The sequence below is a fragment of the Anser anser genome, assembly GCF_964211835.1.
Source record: "Anser anser genome assembly, chromosome: 10".
In the NCBI taxonomy this organism is placed as follows: domain Eukaryota; kingdom Metazoa; phylum Chordata; class Aves; order Anseriformes; family Anatidae; genus Anser; species Anser anser.
The window spans coordinates 2,150,814-2,171,354 of record NC_139730.1 but is presented as its reverse complement, the minus strand read 5'-3'; the positions used below and the strand labels follow the sequence as shown (position 1 = coordinate 2,171,354).

Sequence of the window (20,541 nt, the reverse complement as noted above, 5' to 3'; positions counted from 1 at the left end):
GGGGTACAGTGTCACTCGGGCGTCCAGGCGAGGCGGTGCTGGGCCTCCCCAGCACCATCTGCTTGCACGGCGGCCTCCTCCACCCGGCCTCCTCCACCCGGCCTCCGCCCCCGCTGCCTCCCTGCCCGCAGGCAGCTCCGCACCCAGCTCCGGGACTGGGGGGGGCACAGCTGTTTGCACCCCCGGGGCCTGGGGTGCGCGTCCCACCCGTCTTCTCTTAGCCGAGCCGATTTATACCCGGCCTCAAAAGATTTTACGGCCGTCCTCCGTAAAAAGAGAGCAGCCCGGTGCCACGGGGCTCCCTGCTCGGGCAAACGGCTGTGACGCGAGCCGGGGATCCGTGGAAACTTCCACTCCGGAGGAGATCAAGGAAATTCCTCTGCGAGTACAAAGTAAGGTAAAGATCCTATGTGCGCGGCGAGTTGCTTTTCCCCCCATTGTTGAGCTATTTTAATGAAAGGGAAATGTCAGCAAAAGTATGTTTAAAAAAATGTCACTCACGCATCGCTGGGTTTAGAGTAAGAGCGCTCTGGGCAGCCTCTTCGCTGCTGAAACAGAAAAATTAAGCTGTGTTTTATGCCCAGATGATTACGGCCCCGTATTTTGAAATATCCCTGCTCTTTTCCACGTAGAGTCATCGCTGTGGGCCTTGGGAGCTGGACTGAATCCAGCCGCGCTCGAAAGGGTCGGTCATTCGAGACTTCTAGCATTAGAGATCTTTGCAAATCAGTTTTGCTCTCGCCGTCCTGAATTTGTTTGTGTAAAAAGCCTCGGTGGATTCGGTATGCGTCTGTGTCTTTGAAGGGCTCTGCTTCAAAGGCTGCTTGCGCTCGGTGTCCTGTATGCTGATACTCGCTGCCCGTGCGGCTCGGCTGCCTCGCCTGGAAAAGCCTCGGCTCTCGACTGGGTTAAAACCTGCAGGAAGGAAAAGCCGAGCTTGGGGTTTGGAAGCCATCAAGGAAACTGCATGAGGGAGGGGTGAGCGAGCCTACCTGGGCTGGTTTATGGCTTAGCAGAGATAACGAGCTTTTCTTCAGCACCCGGGTGAGCGCATTGATCTGTAGGAGACAGCACGGGCTCATCCTGGAGCTGATCCATGGGGCAAGTGCCCGTTTGGAGGAGGCTTCCCACAGCTTGTGGTGCTTGAGGCGTGTGAATAAGCTGAGATACTGCTCAGGATGTGTAGCGTGCAGGAGCAGGGGTGGGTCCCCAAAGCGCTGTGCCTTTATCCTGACGGCGAGTCCTCGGTGTGCTGCTTCTCGTGGGTGGCAGGGGCTCGTACGGGATCAGACTCGAACTGTCTGGGGTCAGGGGTGCGAAGGCAGCGGCGAGCGCTGGCGGTGCCCACCCAGACTTCATGGGTCAGGTCCCCCCTACCTGGGGTTGTTTCCGAGGTGCCACCCGGCACGGCCACAGCGAGGGGGAGCGATCTGGGCTGGCCTTTCGGAAATCGGGCACTCGAGCGCTTCCCGAGCGGTGCTCAGTGGCGCAGGTGCAGCCAAATGCCACCAGTGAAACCGCTTCCGTGTCTGCAGGTGGAAGGATCCGCTGGTGTATTTACGCTCGCGGTCCCTTTCCAGCTTGATTTTACATCCAGAGTAACCTAGGAGCATGACCCGACATCCATGGAGAGACGAAGTACCTTAGCGAGAGGTTGCAGGTGGTGATTTCTGTGCCACATCGGTGCTGCCCGGGTAGCAGTCCTCTTACTGAGGTTAATCTGATCTGATATTAGATTAATGCATAAGTCCGTGTCTGAGCCATTCTTCTGGACCCTCACTGCAGGCTACAGGGAGAAGGAGCCACTTGCAGGGTGCCGGGATGTGTCCTTGTGCCCGCCACGCCAGCGGAGGGGATTTAGGTGCTCAGGAAACCCAAACTATTTTTAAAAGAGGGAAACGTACCGCGCTGGCTCGGCCCTGCTCTCCCCGAAATGAATGGCACAGTTCTCAGCGCCTTCAGTCGGCGCTGGACGGGGGCCATTGTTTCATAGCAGTTGGGAGCATGACGTCAGGGGCAGAAAATAGCGTTTGTTGTTATCAGAGCAAAAGTTGAGTTTCTTGCAGTCTTTTCCCCGGGCTGCTGCCCCTTCCAGCCTTCCCCGCGGGAACCCGCGCGCGGCTCCCCGGCCCCTCCTGATTGCTTTTCCAGCCCCGTTACACAACGCGCGGCTGCTTGGCTCGGTGAGCTGGTGGCGAGCAGCGTCAATAGCTGGAGATGCACAGAAAGGGGAACGGGCTTGGCTGGGGTTTTAGGGCCTTTGAGGTGAACGATGCCAAGTAAACGGGGAGTTTTGCTAACCGAAGAGCTCATGGGGAGCAGCTCAGCCGGGTGCAGTGGCGTGCAGCCACCCGGGGACCTGGTGTTGAGCGGGGCTCAGGGCTCACGGAGACAAATGTCCCCTTGGGCTTGGGGTCTGGGGCTTGAATGATGGATTTATAAAGGAAGTAAGGACAGGAGGGCTGCTAACAGCACGTGGGGGTGCTTAGCCTTCTGTCCTTGGAGGCTGCGCTATGTCGATCAAGCTCTGCCTTAAAGGAACTTCACGTTCCCATTCATCCGCTGCTGCTTGCGTTGTCCAAGAAAACCCTTCAGAGCGTTTCTGCTCCAGGTTTGCTCACAGCAGGCTTTCCCCCACTTATCCTAGGTCTCTCCTAGTTGCTCTTTCCTTCAGGTTTCGCAGCACAGGCTGGGGAAGGCGCTGGGCCCCGACCCAGCTTTGCCATCGCTCTTGCCAGCGGGCGTTGAGGTGGCATTTGTGAGCTACGGTCGCTGAGAAGCAGGGAATGGGCAGAACTTCGGTGGCTCGATCCTTCCATTTGGCGTAATTGTATCGTTAGAAGAAGGAATTACCCCAGAATTTTAAGTGTTGGAGCTGTTTTGTGCCACTGATGGCGGAGTTTGTATGATCCAGGCTTGCTTCATAGCTGCTGGCAGCCTGAACAGCCCGGTAGCATCTGAAAAAGACAATTTGAGTGCCGTGGCCAGTCTCAGCTCCGAGTTACAGCTGTTTAAATCCAACCTCGGGGAAGTCAGGTGAGTTGCTTTGAATGTCTGGTCAATATATGGGGCAGAACCTGCCTTCCCCCGTGTGCATTGGGGCAGAATTGATTTTAAAACAAGGAGGAAAAAAAGGAAAATAGGTTGGTGGCTGGTGACAGGCTGCTCACTGCAGGCTGGGTGTTGGGCTGCTCCGCTTGCACCGAGCGTGGTGCTTTCCTGAAAGAATCGGTGCTTTGGAAAACGGGTCGCCTCGAAGAGCAGCGGCCGCTTGCGGAGGGCACCGGGTTATGACAATATATAGAAGCGAGCGGCGCTTCTAGAAACGCAAGGAATGTGAAAATGTTTAAATGATTTAGTAGGAGAAAACTTTATTTAAACATTTAATCGAAAAGCACGCTTTCATCTTTGAAACATCAGTGTTTGAACTTCCATCCAAGTTTTTTTCTGGGCTTTCCTTGCACTTCATCATACACAACACAAAGCCGTGCCTCGTGAAGTGAATGAACTCCGAGTTCCCCCTTCCCATTTGTTGTTGTTGCCTCAAACACACCTAAGTTACAGCGAGGGAGCAGTTCCGGGGCAAACTGCTGAACAAGTTGTTCCCTGCTTTAGTCAGGGAGATGCGCATTTATTTGAAGAATTGGAGCTAGAAGGTCCCGTGTCCAAGCAAACCTCATAAAACTGCACAGCTTTCCGTATGGAAACGGCCCTGGGTACAGATGCAGCTGTCAGCACGACGTTTTTTCCCCGTCACAAGCCAAAATCCACCTAGGGGAAGCGCATCTCCGTGGTGAGGGCCCGGCCGTGTTTGGGTGCAGGGGTGCAGAAGGCAGCCGGAAGAAATCCAGGTTCGGGTCAGCCCTGGCACACAGCACTCAGAAGAAACTCAGTTAATCACTTACTTCTTGAAGAAAATCACTTATTTCTTGAAGCGGGCGCTTAGTAGAGGCTGATTTTGGATGGATATTGTTGTTGCCCGTATGACGTAAAATCCAGGGCTTGAATTTCTAAGGGAAGAATCTCAGGGCTTCTGTCCAGAATGTGTGGTCCACTGTGTGGCAACTCTAAATCGATTTTTTTAAAACAATGACACTGGAATTATACTTGCTGCAATGGCTTGGTGCACACACACACCTTCCTTTTTGGGGTGAACGAAGGGGATCAGCTTTGTAATTATTTCCCGCCCGTTCCAGTGCAAGAAAGCACCAGCACACGAGCATGAGGCAGGATGGAGCCCGTCATCGAGCTCTGGGAGCTCTGTGCCACATCAGCCTCACCACTGCCACTTCTGGCCCGCTGGGTCCAGGATTGGCTTTGGAAATGTCCCCGTTTGTGCTCCTAAAAACGTCCCTGCGTGTGCCGCACCAGTGGCCTGCCGTGCTCCGACGTGGAGATTTACGCTCCCTAAGTACATTGTAGAAATTTTCTAAAGTAGCTTAAATATTTACACAGTAAGCATTTAAGGAAACTGTGTTATGTCTCTGAAGGAGCTGCTGCTCCTTTGGGCCCAGCAGACCATGAAGGAGGTCTTTTTTTTTCTTTTTTTTTTTTTTAATTGTCTGACCTCCAGGAATTTCTTTTTTCTTTTTCACCTAACTGTTTTGAAGCAGACAAACAAATGGAAATTCATACACAGGAACCTATAAATAATGTTAATGGCCTGGCTTGTGTCCTCAAACGCCAGGAAATTTAGAGGCACGACGGCGAGCTGGCCCTGGCCCTGGCCGGAAGGGGACGGTGGGCGAGGGCAGCGCGCGTCCCGGCGGTGCCACCCATGGGTGGCCGTCCCCAGGGAGCGACGGGTGCTGGGCACAGCCGGGGGGGCGCGTGGGGACCCGCACGTGCCAGGTCCCGTCTGGCAGGGAGAGCTGTGACCCTGGGATGCTGAGCATCGCGGGGTTTAGGGCTTTGGGTTTGACGTCCTGGTTTGCAGAGGGATGTTGGACCGCGGAGCTTTTTCTGACACCGAGGACGCAGTCGTGGTGCGGTGGTTTTGGGGACGGCGTGAGCATCCCCGGGGCGTCCAGCCCTGCATCCCTCACCGCGCCTTGCCAGCCCCAGAAATGCTGTGCCAGGCCCCGGGGCGGGCTCTGGTGGCAGCCACAGCTCTGCCTGCTTTGCTTTGCGCTTGCCCCGGGGTGGACAACTTTCTTTTGCCATCAGATTGGAATTTGCAAGGCTCCAGCGTTGCCGCTCCTCTTCAGCGTGCAGCAGCCTCCGGCTCGCACAGGGTCCCGGCGCCAGCAGCCCCTCGTGGGGCTCCCCAGCAGCACGTCCCTGTGCGCTTCCCGAGATGCACGTTTTCTTTCTTTCCTCCTGCTTGCACGGCAAACGGATGTTTAGATCAGAAAGGAAATCAGGTCGCTGTTTTCTCGGCTCCGCGTGCAGCAAACGGCCCTTCAAAATAACTCCTGCCTCGCGGTGCCAGGAAAAACAGCGGAGCCAAAGCGTTGCAAGCAAAGAATTGCTCCTTCTGTGAGAGCCCTCCTCTTCTGCTCCAAGTCTGCATGTCGGACCCGCTGCTTTTAGGTTTTGTTTTGAGGTTTTGAACCCCGTGAGCTGTTGCTTCCAAAGCGAAGGGATTTAGCACACAGTAGGCGCCAGATCTCGCTGGTGACTTGCTTGGACGGGGCAGCTTTGGGGTGGGAAGTTGAATTACGGGTTGTCAATTTGGGACCCAGTGCTGGGACCCAAAGTGCCTGGTGCCGTGCTGGGGTGACCGAGGCGAGGTGGCCCCGGGGGGTGGTGGTGGTGGGGAGGGACAGTGCTCCCTGGGGTGTCCCCGCGGGGCCGGGATCCCTGCAGGGGGATTTTGGCCAGCTCTGTGGGAAGAGCGCTGCAGCCTCCGCACAGCCCAGCCCGCGTGAGTCAGCCTGGGCAGGAAGGGAAAAGCTCGGCAGGTTTGGAAAAGCGGCTGGGAGGGCAGGCGATGCCCTGCCTGCACCCTGCCTGCACCCGCACCCCCCTGGTACCCAGGATGGGGTGGGTGCCACCAGCCCTTCCCCGGCTGCTGGCCCCCCAAAAAGCTGTCACCCGTTAGCCCCCGGCTGCTGGGGTGCTCTGGCTGTACAAAAACCGTGATTCTGGGGCAGAACCATGATTTTGGAGCCTGTCCCCATCTCACTGGGGACAGGCTCGGTGACGCTGCGGTGACTGCAGGCACCGGTGCGCCAGGGCGGTGCTGGGGAGCAGGGGCTTTGTTTTTCGACTTGATTTTATTTTTTTTTTCATTGGGAAATGCAGCCTCTTGCAGTCATGCTGTCACAGTTAAAATAAGGTTTAAATTACAGGGCTGGCTGTGGCTTTTTCCCTTTCTTTCAGAATTTTTGCCAACTTGCAATTTACTTAATGAAATCCTGCTATTTCGTTTAACAGGGATATTTTTTGCAGATGTTGATTTAACCCAGCTTTATAAAATATGTGAACTGTGCAGTTTCTTTCCTATTTTTAACAATTTCAGGATTCTGGTGCAGTAACACGACAGAGTTTCTAACGTCGATAGCGTGGTTTGTTTGTCCCGTGCAAAGGCTGAGGTTGAAGGCTGAGGCTTTCCGTGTCGCTCGCGGCCGCTCCTCCCCATCAGAAACGGTCAAAATGTTGCAATAACGAGCAAAAGGAATCCAAAGGAGGAAAGCGTCGAGAGTTGGAAGCTCTCCGCTGCTCCGTGCATGCGTTTCTGCAAAATCTCGGACTGGGCTTGCACGCAGTTACTCCTCAGGTGGTTTTGAGCAGGGGGTTCAAAAATACTCGTCTGTATCTGCTATATAGATGAGCCGTAGGAGAACAGAAAGAGAAACGAGGCTCTCCCCAGTGGTTGACAGGCTGTGTTTTTAATGTATTTCCCCAAATACGCCTCACTTTATTTTTTGAGCTCGGTTTCCCTGGAGGGGAGAGGAATTCGGCATTTCTCCGTTAGCGCTTGGCTGAGCTGGGGGGCGCAGTCTTGAGCTCGTTAGCCCTAACGAAGCGCTCATGTGCTCCGGTAATCTCCCTGCCTTTGATTTACAAAGAGCCCGACCTGCTCTGCCTCCCTCCTGCCCCTCGATGGGAAAGGCAGGCACGAAGCATCTCGGGGACACCCCTGGAGGGGCTGCAGCCAGGATCCTGGAACAAACCCGCCCTGGAAAAGATCACTTTTAGCCTTAAATTTCAGCTGCCCCCACAAACAAGGACGGCTCGTTCAAGGAGGGTGGGAGGGTTTTTTACCCAAACAGAGCCCTTCTTTGCCGACACCCGCTCGTACACCCGGTGCCGTTGGCTGGGTTATGTTGAGTGAGCGTTACTGGAAATGGGAGCCCTGGAGCCCCGTCCCCACTGTAACACATCCGTCCCCTTCCCTTCGGACACCCAGAGGGAAGCAGGAGAGTCGGGGTGGCTGGGATTCGTGTCAGTGCGGCGGGACGCGATGCATCCCACTGAGCTGTGCGTATTTTGGTATTTTCCTTTTTTTTTTTTTTTTTTTTTTTTAAGGAACTGTGGTTTTCAGAAATGAAAACAAACGCTCCGTGGCCAGGGAGGGTGAGGAGCGTGAGTCACCTCCACTGGCTGCGCGCACACACGCGGCGAGGAGCTCTGTTGGCTCGGAGATCATCATGAGATGCTTTCGGGGACTCGTGGAGACCCCGCGCTGCTGTCCCGCGGGGGCCTGCAAACGTCGTGGGGGTTACAGAAATGCTGCTTCACCTCGTCCCGCCCCTGCTTATCCCTTGCAGAATGGGAGGCTTGGTGGTCACGGCCATCGCGGTGGCACAAGTCCTCCCAGGAGGCAGAAATGGCCAGCGTGGCATCCTCGCTGCTTGGCTGGTGAGGATGAGGGACTGGCTATGGGGCTTGGATCCGGAGAGGCTGAAGTCATTGTTTAGTCTTTGCTTGAAGCGGGAGTAAGAGCCCATGGATGTTGGCCACGAGCAATCGGTGGTGGAGCAAGCCGCTCGCTGCAGGGAAGGGGTGGTGGAATAGCCCCAGAAGATGTTTACACATAAATACATGAAGCAGCTATCGGAAAATCTGGCGTGTGGGGGTGCACACGCATGCACGCAGCCCTCTGCACGTTCGGCCTGGCTGCGGCCGTGCAGACGTGCGGGAGCGAGCGGGCGCGGGAGGGCAGGAGCCGTCCCCAGCACCCCGCCACTATCCCATCGCGTTGCAGTGCTCTCCACCAGGTAACACCCCCGGGAGCTTCCCTTAGAGACGTAGCCCTTCGGCGTGTCTTGCACACAACGGGGATTGTTTCCTTGCGAAATGCAAGGTCTTTAAATTTCTGCTAAATTTCTGCAAAGCCGCCGCAAGGGGACTCAGAGCGAACGCGGGCGAGCGCAGCCGCGATGCTGCAGCCCCGGGGCTCAGCCAGGCAGCGAGACCGGGGGCGAGATCTGGCTGGAGAAGGGTCCTGGGCTTTGGGCGATGAGAACAGAGCCTGGATTTCTGTGCTGCTCGCAGCCCCTGCCTGGTTCCCGTATCTGCAAGGGCACTGCAAAAAAAACTGTATAAAGGTGGCTTGGGGAGGATTGGTAAGCCTGCGGGGAGGTGACAGCCAGAGCCCTTTTGGGGAGCGAGGAGGGGTTGGGATGTGGGACCCGCAGCCAGTGCAGGCATCAGGGAAGGTTTTGGGGGAAAATCCGAGGTTTTGGTTCTCCCAGCACTCCCAGGCTGGGATCTGGGGGCTGTGCAGGGACAGACTCTGCATCCAGGCGGCCAGGGAGGAGCAAAGCATCTCGTTCCCAGCCCCCTTGGACGAAAACACTTGACGGGCTCCTGCTTGTCGCCCCCGGGGAGCCTCTCCAGCCCAGCACTCCTCCCTGGCAGCTTGTTTTCCAGGTTGGTGATAGCTCCTGCAGCTCTTGCAGTCCTTGACATTCACCGTTGGGTTGGCATCCAGCCGACAGACATCTGTCTGCAGCGCCCAGCGTCGCAAAGATGCTGCTCAGGGCTGCACGGTGGCCTCAAGCCGGCCAGATCAGAGTGGCCTTGGGTTTTTTTTGCTGTTCTCACGTCGCCTGCCCCCTCCAGATCCCCTCCATTTGTTTGCAGGCGTCGCAGTAATAGAGAGGAGAGCAGGTGGAGGCTGCGCCTGTGCTCACACTGGAGGAGGTGGCTCAGGCTGTGGTGCGGTCCCAGGCTCTTAAAATACAGCTGGCGGTGGTGCTTGAGTTGGTGTGGCTTGGATTGTCCTCTCAGGGAAGCATCTCCACTCGCTTTCTGGTTAGGAAATGCAGAAAAGCACAGTGAAACTGGTGCACTCTCAGCTGGCTTTGTAGTCCAGCGCGAGCGCTGCAGCCCCAAGTCCCCAGCACTGCTGGGGGTGCAGGGTTTGTGCCTGGGGCAGGGCCCCGCTGGGAGGCACAGAGCTTCCATCTCCTGGACACGGCCGATTGTGGTGGGCAGGATGGAGCCGAGCTGGAATTTGGGGCTGGGACTGTGCTGGGGGTGGCAGGAGATGGGGTTTGGGGAGCTGGTGCGGCTTTCGCTGCATGCACGCATATCCGTGCCTTCTGTTTGGAGGCACTCAGTGCTCTGAATTGTGCAACAAGTAGAGTTTAAGAAGGTCTTCTTTTAAAAAAATACACCGTTTTCTTTCTGTGGTGGGCCGAGGGATGTGCGTGTGGCATCCTGAGTGGTCCTGCTGCTGCTGCCGCGGATGCTTCAGTAATTTTAGTGAGCGTGGGGAGCAGGAAGGTTTGAGCATCCTCAGAGGCATCTCTGCCACCGTCTTTTTGACGTTCTCACCACATCAGCGTCTGGCTTCCCAAAACTGCTCCGTAACCTCAGCATCACAGCCCCCCCGGGCGGAAAACCCTCGGCTTAGTGCTGGTGGGCACCAGGCAGGGCTTGGATCCGGACGCGGAGGAGAATTGTTCCCATTTCTCTTCAGAGGAACCTAGTAATTAATTTTTGCTTTTAAAACACTTGGAAGCTCTCAGCTGCAACTGCTCCACAAGCAAAAACTGTTGTTATTTACAAACACCCTTTTCCAGTATGTTTCTTCTATGGGATGCTCCGAGTTGTGGCAGCGTTTCCAGCTCTGGCCATGGAGCAGATGATTTTCCTTCCCGAGAGCATCCCCAGGGATCTCGAAGAGCACCCAGAGCTGCTCTGACATGGCCAGCTCCAAAGCCAGCGGCACAGATGGCTTCAAACGAGAGCAGAGCTCAGCGGCTCCCATGGGATTTGCCACATTTTGCTTACAGGGTCATTTGGAGGGGCTGAAAACTTAGGAGTGCTTGACCTAAGAATAAAAAAAAAGGGATTTTTTTTTTTCTCCCATTTCTTTGCGGCAGCCTCCCCTTGTCTCTCACTACTTCCCTGCGGAGAGCACTCAAGGAATGAGGCTTTTCCCCTGGTTTTAGTGCATTTTGTGCGCCATGCCCAGCGAACAAAGCTAACCCCTGCTAGGCACTGCTGGGGAGATTCTCAGCAAACCTCCCGATATTACGGCACATCGGTTAGCGCAGTCCCCAAACCCGGGATTTCGCAGGGCTCGGACGTGCCCAGGGCTGGCTTCCAGGAGTGGAGAAACCTCAGCCAAATTACGGCTGGTGACGGGTCTGGTGCTTTCATAATTGGCAGCGACTGCAGGTGATTACGTTCTGGGCTGCTTTTGAAGATGTATTTACATTGTTGTGTTTGCTTCGACGTGCCAGGCACAGCGCGGTTCATGCACAACGCCTGCAAGAGAAGCCGAGGTTACACCGAGACTGCTCGACTCAAACAAAAAATCACCCAAATCTCCAAAAACACTGGCCTCGGAAGGAACGCATAAAAACGTCAGTGAAAATACCTGAGTGATGCTTTTCCAGTTTTCTTACTTTTGGGGCTTTTTTCACCCTTGGCTGAAAAGACCTTTGGAAACCATACAGGGGAGATGGAAAAAAAAATTTCCTAAAATCCCTTAAACAACCGTCTGGACTGCGTATTTAACGGCTAGAGGAGGTACAGCGGAAACAACCCCCTCGAGTTTAGCTTGAAAATAACCCAACTGATGATGGCTTATGAATTTCAGGGCAGAACTAAACCCGGCCTGCGTTTGTCTTTGAAGGATATCAGAAATCAGCACGAGCTGATGATTTTACGGAGTGGTTCCTTCTATGCACAGAAAATTGTTTTCGTCCTCGTTCTTGGCGTTGGCCGCTGTCCTGTGTTGCTTTTGTTTCTCGGGCTGCCATGGAAATGTCCCCCTTTCCCCCCAGGCCTCTCCACGCGCCTCTTCCACCGGCTCTGTTGCCCGCCAGACCCTATTTTTTGAACTAATTTAATTAATTAACCCAGCGCAAGTGTTCTTCTGAGTTAATCATCTACTGGGTTAACGAATTAAATCGGCTCATGGAGGAGGCTGGGGAGCGCCAGAGCCCTGGTCCAGGGTAAGGGCCGGAGGAGGAGGAGGAGGAGGAGGAAGGTGCCAGGAGCACGTGCAGGGGATGGAGGAGCTGGGACCCCTGGGCCATGTGGCGGTGCCACCAGGCCAGTCGCACTGTGAAATCCTGCTTCATACCCGAGGCGAATGGAGCCGTACACCTCAGCCTGGCAGGGAGCCGGACGCTCTGCAGCACGGGGAAGGCACAAACCGTTAGGAGAAGGCCGAGGAAGAAGCCTGGGGCCGTCCAACCTCCGCTCCCCCCTTCTCCTCGGCCTAGCCCCTGGTCCCGCCACAGCACGAGCTTCTTGCTTCAGCAGGGAGACCAAGAACTGAACAGAAGAAGGGATTGGGCTGTCCTGGTCCTCACATGGCTTCTGCTGAGGGGCAGCAAAGGGAACCTGCCTCGCTCCACTGGTGGCCCTGGGGCCACCACAGCCTGGCTCCTTCCCTCTCCCCACCTGCATGCTGGTGGCCTTGGGACGGCCCCGGGACCACTCCCGGGCCAGTGCTGGAGCTGGTAGAGTGGCTGCAGCCCCTCCAAGTCTGGGGATGTCCCTCAGGTCCCTCAGGACCCCCCTTGCTCCCTGCAAGGTCACACAGGGCTGGGTGGCACGTCCCCTTTCCCCGGTGCCCGCATCCTGCTCCGGTGCTGGCCGCAGCGTGCGGGCTCTCGGAGGGGGCTGAGTGGCACATTCCAACTGAAACTTGTAAGGCTGAGGTATTTTAAGTATATTGGCTTAACGAAAATGGTTGTGAGCTTTGCTGGGGCAGATTGACAATTAATTTTTTATTTTTTTTTTTTTGCAGGGCCATAAAAATTCCATTTCTGCCGTGGAAAGTTTTAACCTCTTCCTTGCCCCGGAGCTTGTTTCTGAGGGCATTAATCAGGGATTTGAGCCGACGGCTCCCTGGTGAACTGTTAAAAGCTTTGGGGGAAATGTGTGTGTTCTTTGTGCCGGGCTCTTTATCTGGAGCCCGCTCCCGGTGCCCCCTTGGATGGCTGTCCCCATCCTGCTGCCGTGCCCTGGGTGCTGGAAACACACTCCTGGGCTGTGGCACAGGGCAGAACAAAGGCTCAGATTGGGGCTACGGTGGAGTAAAATTGAATGGGAAGAGCTTGGCCATGGAGTAACAGATGTGATGGAGCTCAGTGGCCGTGGAAGCGTTAGGAGCAACTCGGGAGTAGCGTGGGGCATGAAAACGGGGCAGGGGCTGAGTCACTTGTGAACATCCCCCTGCGTCCCCTCAGGACTCCCACCCAGGACCCCTCCAGGTGCTGGACGTGTATTTGAGTCCTCGTCATATTTGCAGCGTGCTGTGATTTTCTGTTTTTTTTTTTTAACATGTGTGGTCTTCCCTGTGGGTGACCCGCCGACAAGTTTTGGAAAGCCCATGAGCAAGATTTGGGGTTATGCGGTGGAAGGGAGGCTGATGGCTCATGGGGAGCTCTATGAAAAGCCACCCAGCGTGATTCGGGGCTGTTTCAGGCAGAGTCAGCGCAAAAATGGGAATATTCCTCAAAGCACGGCGGCGATGGAGAATCCCGCTTCATATACCCACCGAGCACCCCTGCGGGCTGGCAGCTGCCATCGCAGGATGGTATTTGGGGAGAAATGGGGGCACCACTCCCTTTTCACCCCATTTCTGGGGCCCCATCGTCACCAGGTTCGGTTTTGCAAGGGGACCCGCAGCAAGGGTCTTCCATCCCATCCCATCCTGCCTCTAAGTGCGACACCAAGCAGTAGGCGGGGACCATTTTGGAAAAAGCATCTTTCTTTTTTCCCTTCTAATGAACTGCTTTGAACCCTGCTGGCGTAAAGCACTGTCAAATCCCAAATCATGTGAAACCTCCCGTTATTTTCTTTACCTCCACGCTCCGCGGGGAGTGAACACAGTGAGCGCTTACAGCGTGTGCTCTTTGCATTTATTCTCCTACCCGGCTCCCACTCGCCCGAGCCGTGCAAGACCATTTTCCCGTTAAGTTCTGGTTTTGATTCTCCGTCTCGCTTCCTATCTTGTTTTTTTTATCTCAAATTGTTTGAATTTCCTTTTGCATGTGCCTGCTGCAAGGCGCTGCTGCGGCAGAGGAAATGGTGACTGGGAGGAACGAGCCCACGAGTAAACAAGAGCCGGAGTTTCAGCGCGCACGTCTGATCGATGGAGGTGGCTCTGATGGAGGAGATAGCCCTGACGCCAGCCCGAAATGTAGCTGTTAGAAGTTGTAGCCTCCTACAATGATAGTTGTTAAAAATGCGGCGTATACCATCGAGGGAGGCACGGCTGGACTAAAATATTTTCCTTTCTTCAAAAAGAAAGGCAACAAGCACGCCTCTGTTCCTAGGGGGAGAAGGGGAAAAAAAAAGTATTAAAAAAAAAAAAAAGTGGGTGTTGTTGTCTGTGCATAAAGGGCAGCATGGAAAAAGAGGAGGAAAAATGGAATATTTATTTAAATTGCTTTTCTGCCGGCCGCCCCTGCTGTCTGCTGAGTGGTAGCGGCTAATAGCTGGAGGCGAAACTAATACTTGGCAGCGGATAAGACACAGCACAGGCCCCCTTGTATTAGGGGCTTGCTGAAGTGCTTGCTTTATGTCAGGGCCCGCAAGATGAGTTCATCTTTCCAGGGTTTGTTTGAAAGCACTGGGAGATAAAAGAAGGCGCAGGAGCCCGCGTGGCCGGGGCACGGGAAGGGTCCTGCGGAAGGCTCGGGGTCAGAGCCTCGGTGCTGAGCCTCGAGGTGTCTCCTCGAGGTGTCTCGGTGTGCCCACGGGCCTTCCGCAAGGCGTCTCGGATTCTAGATGCAGCAAAGCACGAGGTGGAAAAAAACCTTCCGATTTTCAGCCCGTGCGTAGATTGACATTTTCACCCCAAAATGTTTGCCCGTTCCTGGAAAGCAGATGTGGCACTGGGGGTAGTGACACCCAAATCAGCCTTGTGCTGCTTTCCTCCTGAGGTTTGAAGTTATCCCATTCTTAAAGGAAGGGAAATTTGGGGGCTGAGTGGTAATTTTTAATAATTGCGATAACAAACCCTACCTACCCAAATGCTTGGTGGAGGTCGAGAGATGAAACATGCAGGTGATTGCTGCTCCATCCAAATCTCTGTTCTGGGTGGAGGTGGAGGGTCAGACGGGCACCAGGGGCCGGGGGGTTTCTGACCCAGAGCTGTGTGACTCTTGTCCTCGTCCCCTCACCCTCCGTGTGCCCGTGGCTGGAGCTTTGCAGGCAGCACCGGGCACTTCAGGAGGAGTCGGGTCCAGCCAGCGGTGTGTGGTGGTGAGCGTGGATTTGGCACATTCATCTCGTGGTCACTGGTGAAGTCCCCATCACCCTTTTGGAGTGCATTTCGTTGTTCCTTCGGTTCCTGGGCATCCAGGGCTGGGAGGTCATTTGAGATGGAAAAGCAAATGCAGGTTGTCGTCCAAAGAGCAAGGAAAAGGGGAAAAACCTTTGCGTTTGCTGATTTTTGTCTAAATAGAGCCCATGTCACGGGCTGTCCCAAACAGGGAGCAAGAAGAGGCACTTGGAGCTCAAAGAGGAGCACAAAACGCACTTTGGAGACTTGTGGCTCTTTGTAATTGCTCCATCCAGGAACGGGCCGGTGGCTGCGGAGCAGCTGCTTGGTCAACATCTCTCCTGGCTTTCTCCTGCTCTTGCTGTGGGTTTGAAGACAAAAGCAGCCCCAGCTGAAGCGTGTCCCCATTTAGCCTGGCCATTGCCACATCTGTAGGGTCACACGCTGCAGGGCCCGCATTTTCCCATGGCTTTAGGAGGCCCAGGACATCAGCTCCAGCATTAGGAGGCACAAAGCTGTTGTTGTGCTCCTCCATGGTAGGTCACCAGAAATGCAGGGAGAGTTTCCTTCCCTATTCTGGATACAGCACACATCACGCCAAAATGGGGTCGTTGGCGTCTCTGTGGGTTCCTATAAATTATTTGAACAGATATGGGGGGGGGAAGGGTCTGATCTGTCGTTCTGGTGGGGGTTTGGACCACGTGGAGCGGTCGGTGTGAGACGATGAGCATTGCCTGCGGCCAAGGGCATCCTGCTGGCTCTGCCTCCTCCCTGCTTGCACGATTACCCCCATCTCCCTCCCCTGAAATTTGCACAGTTACAACTCAAGTTAAAGTCTAACAAAGCCGCTTAATTCAAAGATCGTTAATGGGGAGGGGAGCCCATTCCCCTCCGGGGGAATTTGAGCCTGAAAAGAAATGGGGCTGCGAGGCTGTGCTTGAAATCCGGTGCGTCAATGGGGTCTCTGAAGCAAAATAATGGCATCACCCCGCGTGCGAGTTAATCAGACTTGATGGCACGGAGGCGGAGGGGTCAGCAGGCCGCAGGCGCGTGATATGTTGTCAGGGAGCTTAATGCCGGACGTAGAGCAGGGCAGAGCTCCTCGCTTGAAATCCCAGAGCGGTTTTCTTTTACCTGGAGGCAGGAGCAGGGCTGATGTCTAGCAAGAGGTTAATTCGCCCCCTCCGGGGCCCTTGTGGGGCTGAGGTTCCCATGTTCCTTCTGGAGGCATCATAAAAACTCCAGTGAGCTTTGAGCAGATTTCTGGCAATCTGCATCCCTCCCATCTTCCCTAAATGTAATTCCGAGAAAGAAAAGACGTTTCTTATTGTTCTGGAGAGAATTCCAGTGGCTTTATAGGAGGACATGTATAGTTCAGGGAAACTACTCCCCCTTGGTATGAAATGCCTGCTCAGATTTCGTGTTCCCCCGTGGGAACATCAGCACTGCTGTTGAAGAATATTACGTAGCAGAGCTGCTGCCGGGTTGCTCACCCGAGCAGTTCGTGGACATCCTCGGCGTTTCAGCTCAACCCAAGTTTGCCTTTGGACATGGGGGTGCAGCACCACAGCAGTGCTGGAGGAGCTTGGGGACCTGCCAAGCTCAGGGGTGGCCAGACCATGGTGGGGGTATCGGGGTACGTTGTCCCAGCGGGCTCTGGGTGCTGCAAGTGGGCGCATCTTGAGTTCGTGGGGTCCTGGCTGCTGGTTGCAGAGCTGAGCATTGAATTAGAGAGAGAAATGGGTGTTGGGCTCCGTGGGAGCTGGAGGGTGGACCACTGGGGCACCAGCCCTTCCTTGAGCCTTCTTTCCTGGGGCCATTTGACAGAATTGGTTGAAGACAAGCTTTGGGTTAAAGACGAGCTTGGTGTTGAAGAAGAGCTTTGGGTTGAAGACGAGCTTTGGGTTAAAGACGATCTTTGGGTTGAAGCCAAGTTTTGTTCCCACAAGAACAGAGCTGGTGGGTGGGAAAAACCATTCGTTTGCCCTCGATACTTGTCTTCTCCCGGGTGTCCACAGAAAACCTGACTCTTGCTCTGCTTTCCCCCGCAGATGCCAGCACGTCGCCCGATGCCGTGAAAAGGAGCCATTGGTGCAACGTGGCCTACTGGGAGCACCGGACACGCGTCGGCCGCCTCTACACAGTGTACGAACAGTCTGTCAGTATATTTTATGACCTACCTCAAGGAAACGGCTTCTGCCTCGGACAGCTAAACCTGGAAAACAGGAGCGAGACTGTGAGAAGGACTCGAAGTAAAATCGGTTACGGGATTTTACTTAGCAAAGAACCGGACGGTGTGTGGGCTTACAATCGCAGCGAGCATCCCATCTTTGTCAACTCCCCGACACTGGACATCCCCAACTGTAGGACTTTGATAGTGCGCAAGGTGATGCCGGGCTATTCCATCAAGGTGTTTGACTACGAGAAGTCCTGCCTCTTGCAGCACACCGCTGAGCTGGATTACGCGGACGGGCCCTACGACCCCAACAGCGTGCGGATCAGCTTCGCCAAGGGCTGGGGGCCCTGTTACTCGAGACAGTTCATCACGTCGTGTCCGTGTTGGCTGGAGATTTTGCTCAGTAACAATCGATAACGGTCAGCCTCTGACGAAAGGAAAAGAAAAAAAAAAAGACGCAGACTATCCCAAATATCACCTACCTAGATTTAATATAAAGTTTTATATATTATATGAAAATATATATTATACTTGTAATTATGGAGTCATTTTTACAATGTAATTATTTATGTATGGTGCAATGTGTATATGGACAAAAAACAGAAAATGCACTTTGGCTTATATAATTCTTTCAATACAGATTTTTTAAAAAAAAATTATACAGCAAAAATAGGAGAAAGCCCTAATTTTGATGTATGGTTTTTTTGAAAATATTATTAATACCCAGACAAAAAGCTAATACCAGTCACTCATTGATAATAAAGTATTCGCATTATAGGGGGGTTTTTTAATTGTCTTTTTTTTTTTTTTTTGTCTTTTTTTTTCCCCTGACTGAAGTTCAGAGCAGCATCTGCTCAGGCTGTGCAGTCAGGAGGGATGTCCAAAGGGGTGACTGCTGTCCCCCATCCCAGCCAGGCCCCTTAGAAAAATGGTCAGTTGCTGGCAGGCTGCAGCTGTGTCCAAGAGGAGGGGAAATGGGGACAGTGTGAGAGCGGGGAGCAAACAGAAGGTGAGAGGGAAATCTCCTGTAGCTGCCCTTGCTCAGGGCTCACTGCTCTCCAGTAACACACAGCACAATGGGGACGTGGGGACGATGTGTGTGCCTGTTCCCGTTTGTGCAAATCATTGGGTAGCAATGCTGATGGGAAGAGCAGAACAGAGCATGGCCCTAAAGGCCAGTAGGACCCAGTAGGACCAGTCTGCATTGTCCAGTAGGACCAGTTTACATTATTGACCTTGCACTGACTCCGGTACCTCCCGGATGCGTTTGATGGTTGAGAAACAAACGGTGCTTTTGGATAACTCATAGTTGGGTGGATCCTCTGCTGGAGACACCGTAACATGGCCTGAATTTTGGGAACCCCTCCAGCAACCTGAAATAAGGTGGAAGTGAGTTGGACGAGGCTTGTGCAGGTTCGTCCTGTGGCTCTCCCAGTCTCCGTCAGGCAATAAAGCAATACCGAATTGTTTCTAAGAATATCCTTGCTCTGAGGAGCAGTTGCAGCCAGAAGTCCTGGATTGATGAGCTTGTCCCAGCAGAGGTACATTCTGGAAATTGTGGATAAAATCAGACATTTTGTTGACTTCTGCATCAGCTTCGTTGCTCTCAGCGCTGTAGCACCGTGCGCCTGCATGGGCAGGTTGGGCGGTGTTTGGCTTCACTTCGCCAGTAAAGTTATTTGCTGCATTATTTATTGCCAGTGACTGGTGTGGCCAAGTCTCGGAGTTTTATTACAAATCTGTGCAAGTTGGCTTTTCGTGAAGTCCCTGCCTCTGGAGTCCGGTGACTTTAAGGAGCTCCTCAGCTTTCAGTGCTTAGGGGATGGTTTTGTAGCCCTCGTCTTTGCAGAGAAAAGCGTGCAACAAGACCTCCTTAATGGCTCCAAACCCAGACAGAGACTAAAACAGGACTGACTTACTATTAAAAATCCCTCCTGATAATATCTGAGGGTTTCTACAGCAGCTACGAGCAGGGATGGGGCAGGTGGGGACCTCATCGTGCCGGGAAAGGCGCAGACCTGGCATAGATGTTGGGGAGAGACGTGAGCAGGGAATGTCGCAATGACATTTCTGCAGCTCATTTTTCAAATTATAACCATACTTGCAATGATACTTAATTGGGACCACATTGGTTGAGTTCACGCAGCATCGGTACTAATATGACATCATTAATTTTTGTTTGTGTTACAGCCATTGTTGTCAGGGAATGGTGTCAAAACATGTCACTATCGTTTAAAGCCAGCTTTCAAGTGCTTTGCAGGGTTTTTTTTTATCCCGTTTGGCTTAGATTTGGTGTGTTGTGCCATACCACCTACATCACTCGCTGTATCACTTCCATGCACTTGGTTAAAAGATCATTTTTATTTTAAGATATATTTTTTGACAAAAAGAGGGTTTCGTAAATACTGCCTTCGTTTCAACTCAGAAGAACCAGCCAAGAGCTGATTTGCTTCTCCATGTTCGCTGCCGGTTTCCTTTTCCAGGCTCCTCTTTCCCGGCTCCCCCCTCGCCACCCAGATGGCCTCAAACACCCCGCAGTGATGCCAGCGCCCGTCCCTGTCGAGATGCCGTGTTGTGGGACTCTGCAGACATCCTTAACCATCTTTTGGGGCCCTGTCCCTTGTGCCATCTCCTACACCTCCTCCGCAGAGGTGACAGCGTAGCCCCAGGCAGTGCCAAATCTGGCTGCACCCGCCTCTAACACATCCTCGAGGAAGGACAAGGAAGGACGAGAGAGGATGCCCTGATACTGCCTGCTTTGCTCCTTGCACTGCCATGGTGGCACCGAGCTCCGGTTGGCGCCGCTCCTGGTTTGCCTCAGTTTTTGCTTTTCCCTGTGCTGAACCTTGGAGGGTTAAGGTCGGGGTTTCCGTTGTGCAACCCACTGACCGTGCTTCATTTTTCTTTTTTTTTATTACTCATGCGCTTCCCCGGGCATAAATCTAGAGTTTTATTTCAGTTGACAGCGAGGCTTTAAAGGGAATGAAAAGGATTTTATGGAGAGGCAATGAAATAAGACGTCAAGTATTCTTTGCTGTCCCTTTTCTCCCCTTTAATACTTCACTGTAATCGTTTGAACTTTGGCTCCTTTAGAGAAGCTGTAGGACTTTCTGAGCAGCACTGTCTGCTGAAAGCCTTCCCATTTATGACAAACAAACCCCACTGCTAATTTTAAATACCCCCAAGAAAGCCAGGTGGGCAGGAGCAGGCATTTATCTGAAAGAGAACTTTTCTCCCTTCCAGGGTTTGCAGGAGCAGCTGAGCATCGTTGGGCGCTGCTACGGACCCAATGGGTCCCAGCTGTGTTCCCCCAGCTGCTGGTGTTTGTTCGTCAGCCCCAGCCCCTGTAGGAGGGGTGATAAACCCCTGACCAAACCCACTTTTCCCCTCTGCAACACCCTGATCTTGGAGTTTGGGCTGCAGAGCTGGAGGTTTGCCGAAAAGCAGCGTTGAAGAGCAGCATCCTGGTGTCAGAGCTCAGAGGTGCTCGCACCACTTGGTGTTCCCCCGTGAAACAGGTGGGTGGGAGCGTGCCTTGGTCGGTCCTTGCGGGATGGGGGCATTGTGAGTTTGGTGCCAGGGCTGGCGGAGCTCCCTCAGCCCTCTGATTTCCTTGTCTATGCAGAGTCTGATCCTGTGGGAGTGCCTGGAAGGAGCAGGCTGGCTCACCCTGGTTGCTGCATGGGTTGTCCCCAGGGGTGGTGGGACAGGGAGGTGC

The 20,541-nt window shown here is 53.9% G+C and overlaps 1 protein-coding gene across 1 annotated transcript in view; it reads left to right on the top strand.

The window, feature by feature from the left end:
* The window catches only part of SMAD6 (SMAD family member 6), a 34,720-nt gene extending 17,122 nt beyond the window's left edge, over nt 1-17,598 (top strand). The window contains exon 4 of the mRNA XM_083851247.1: nt 16,699-17,598. Within this exon, the coding sequence (XP_083707373.1) occupies nt 16,699-17,240 (542 nt within the window). The 3' untranslated portion in view covers nt 17,241-17,598. The remainder of the gene's footprint in view (nt 1-16,698) is intronic.
* Nucleotides 17,599-20,541: the final 2,943 nt, after the last annotated feature.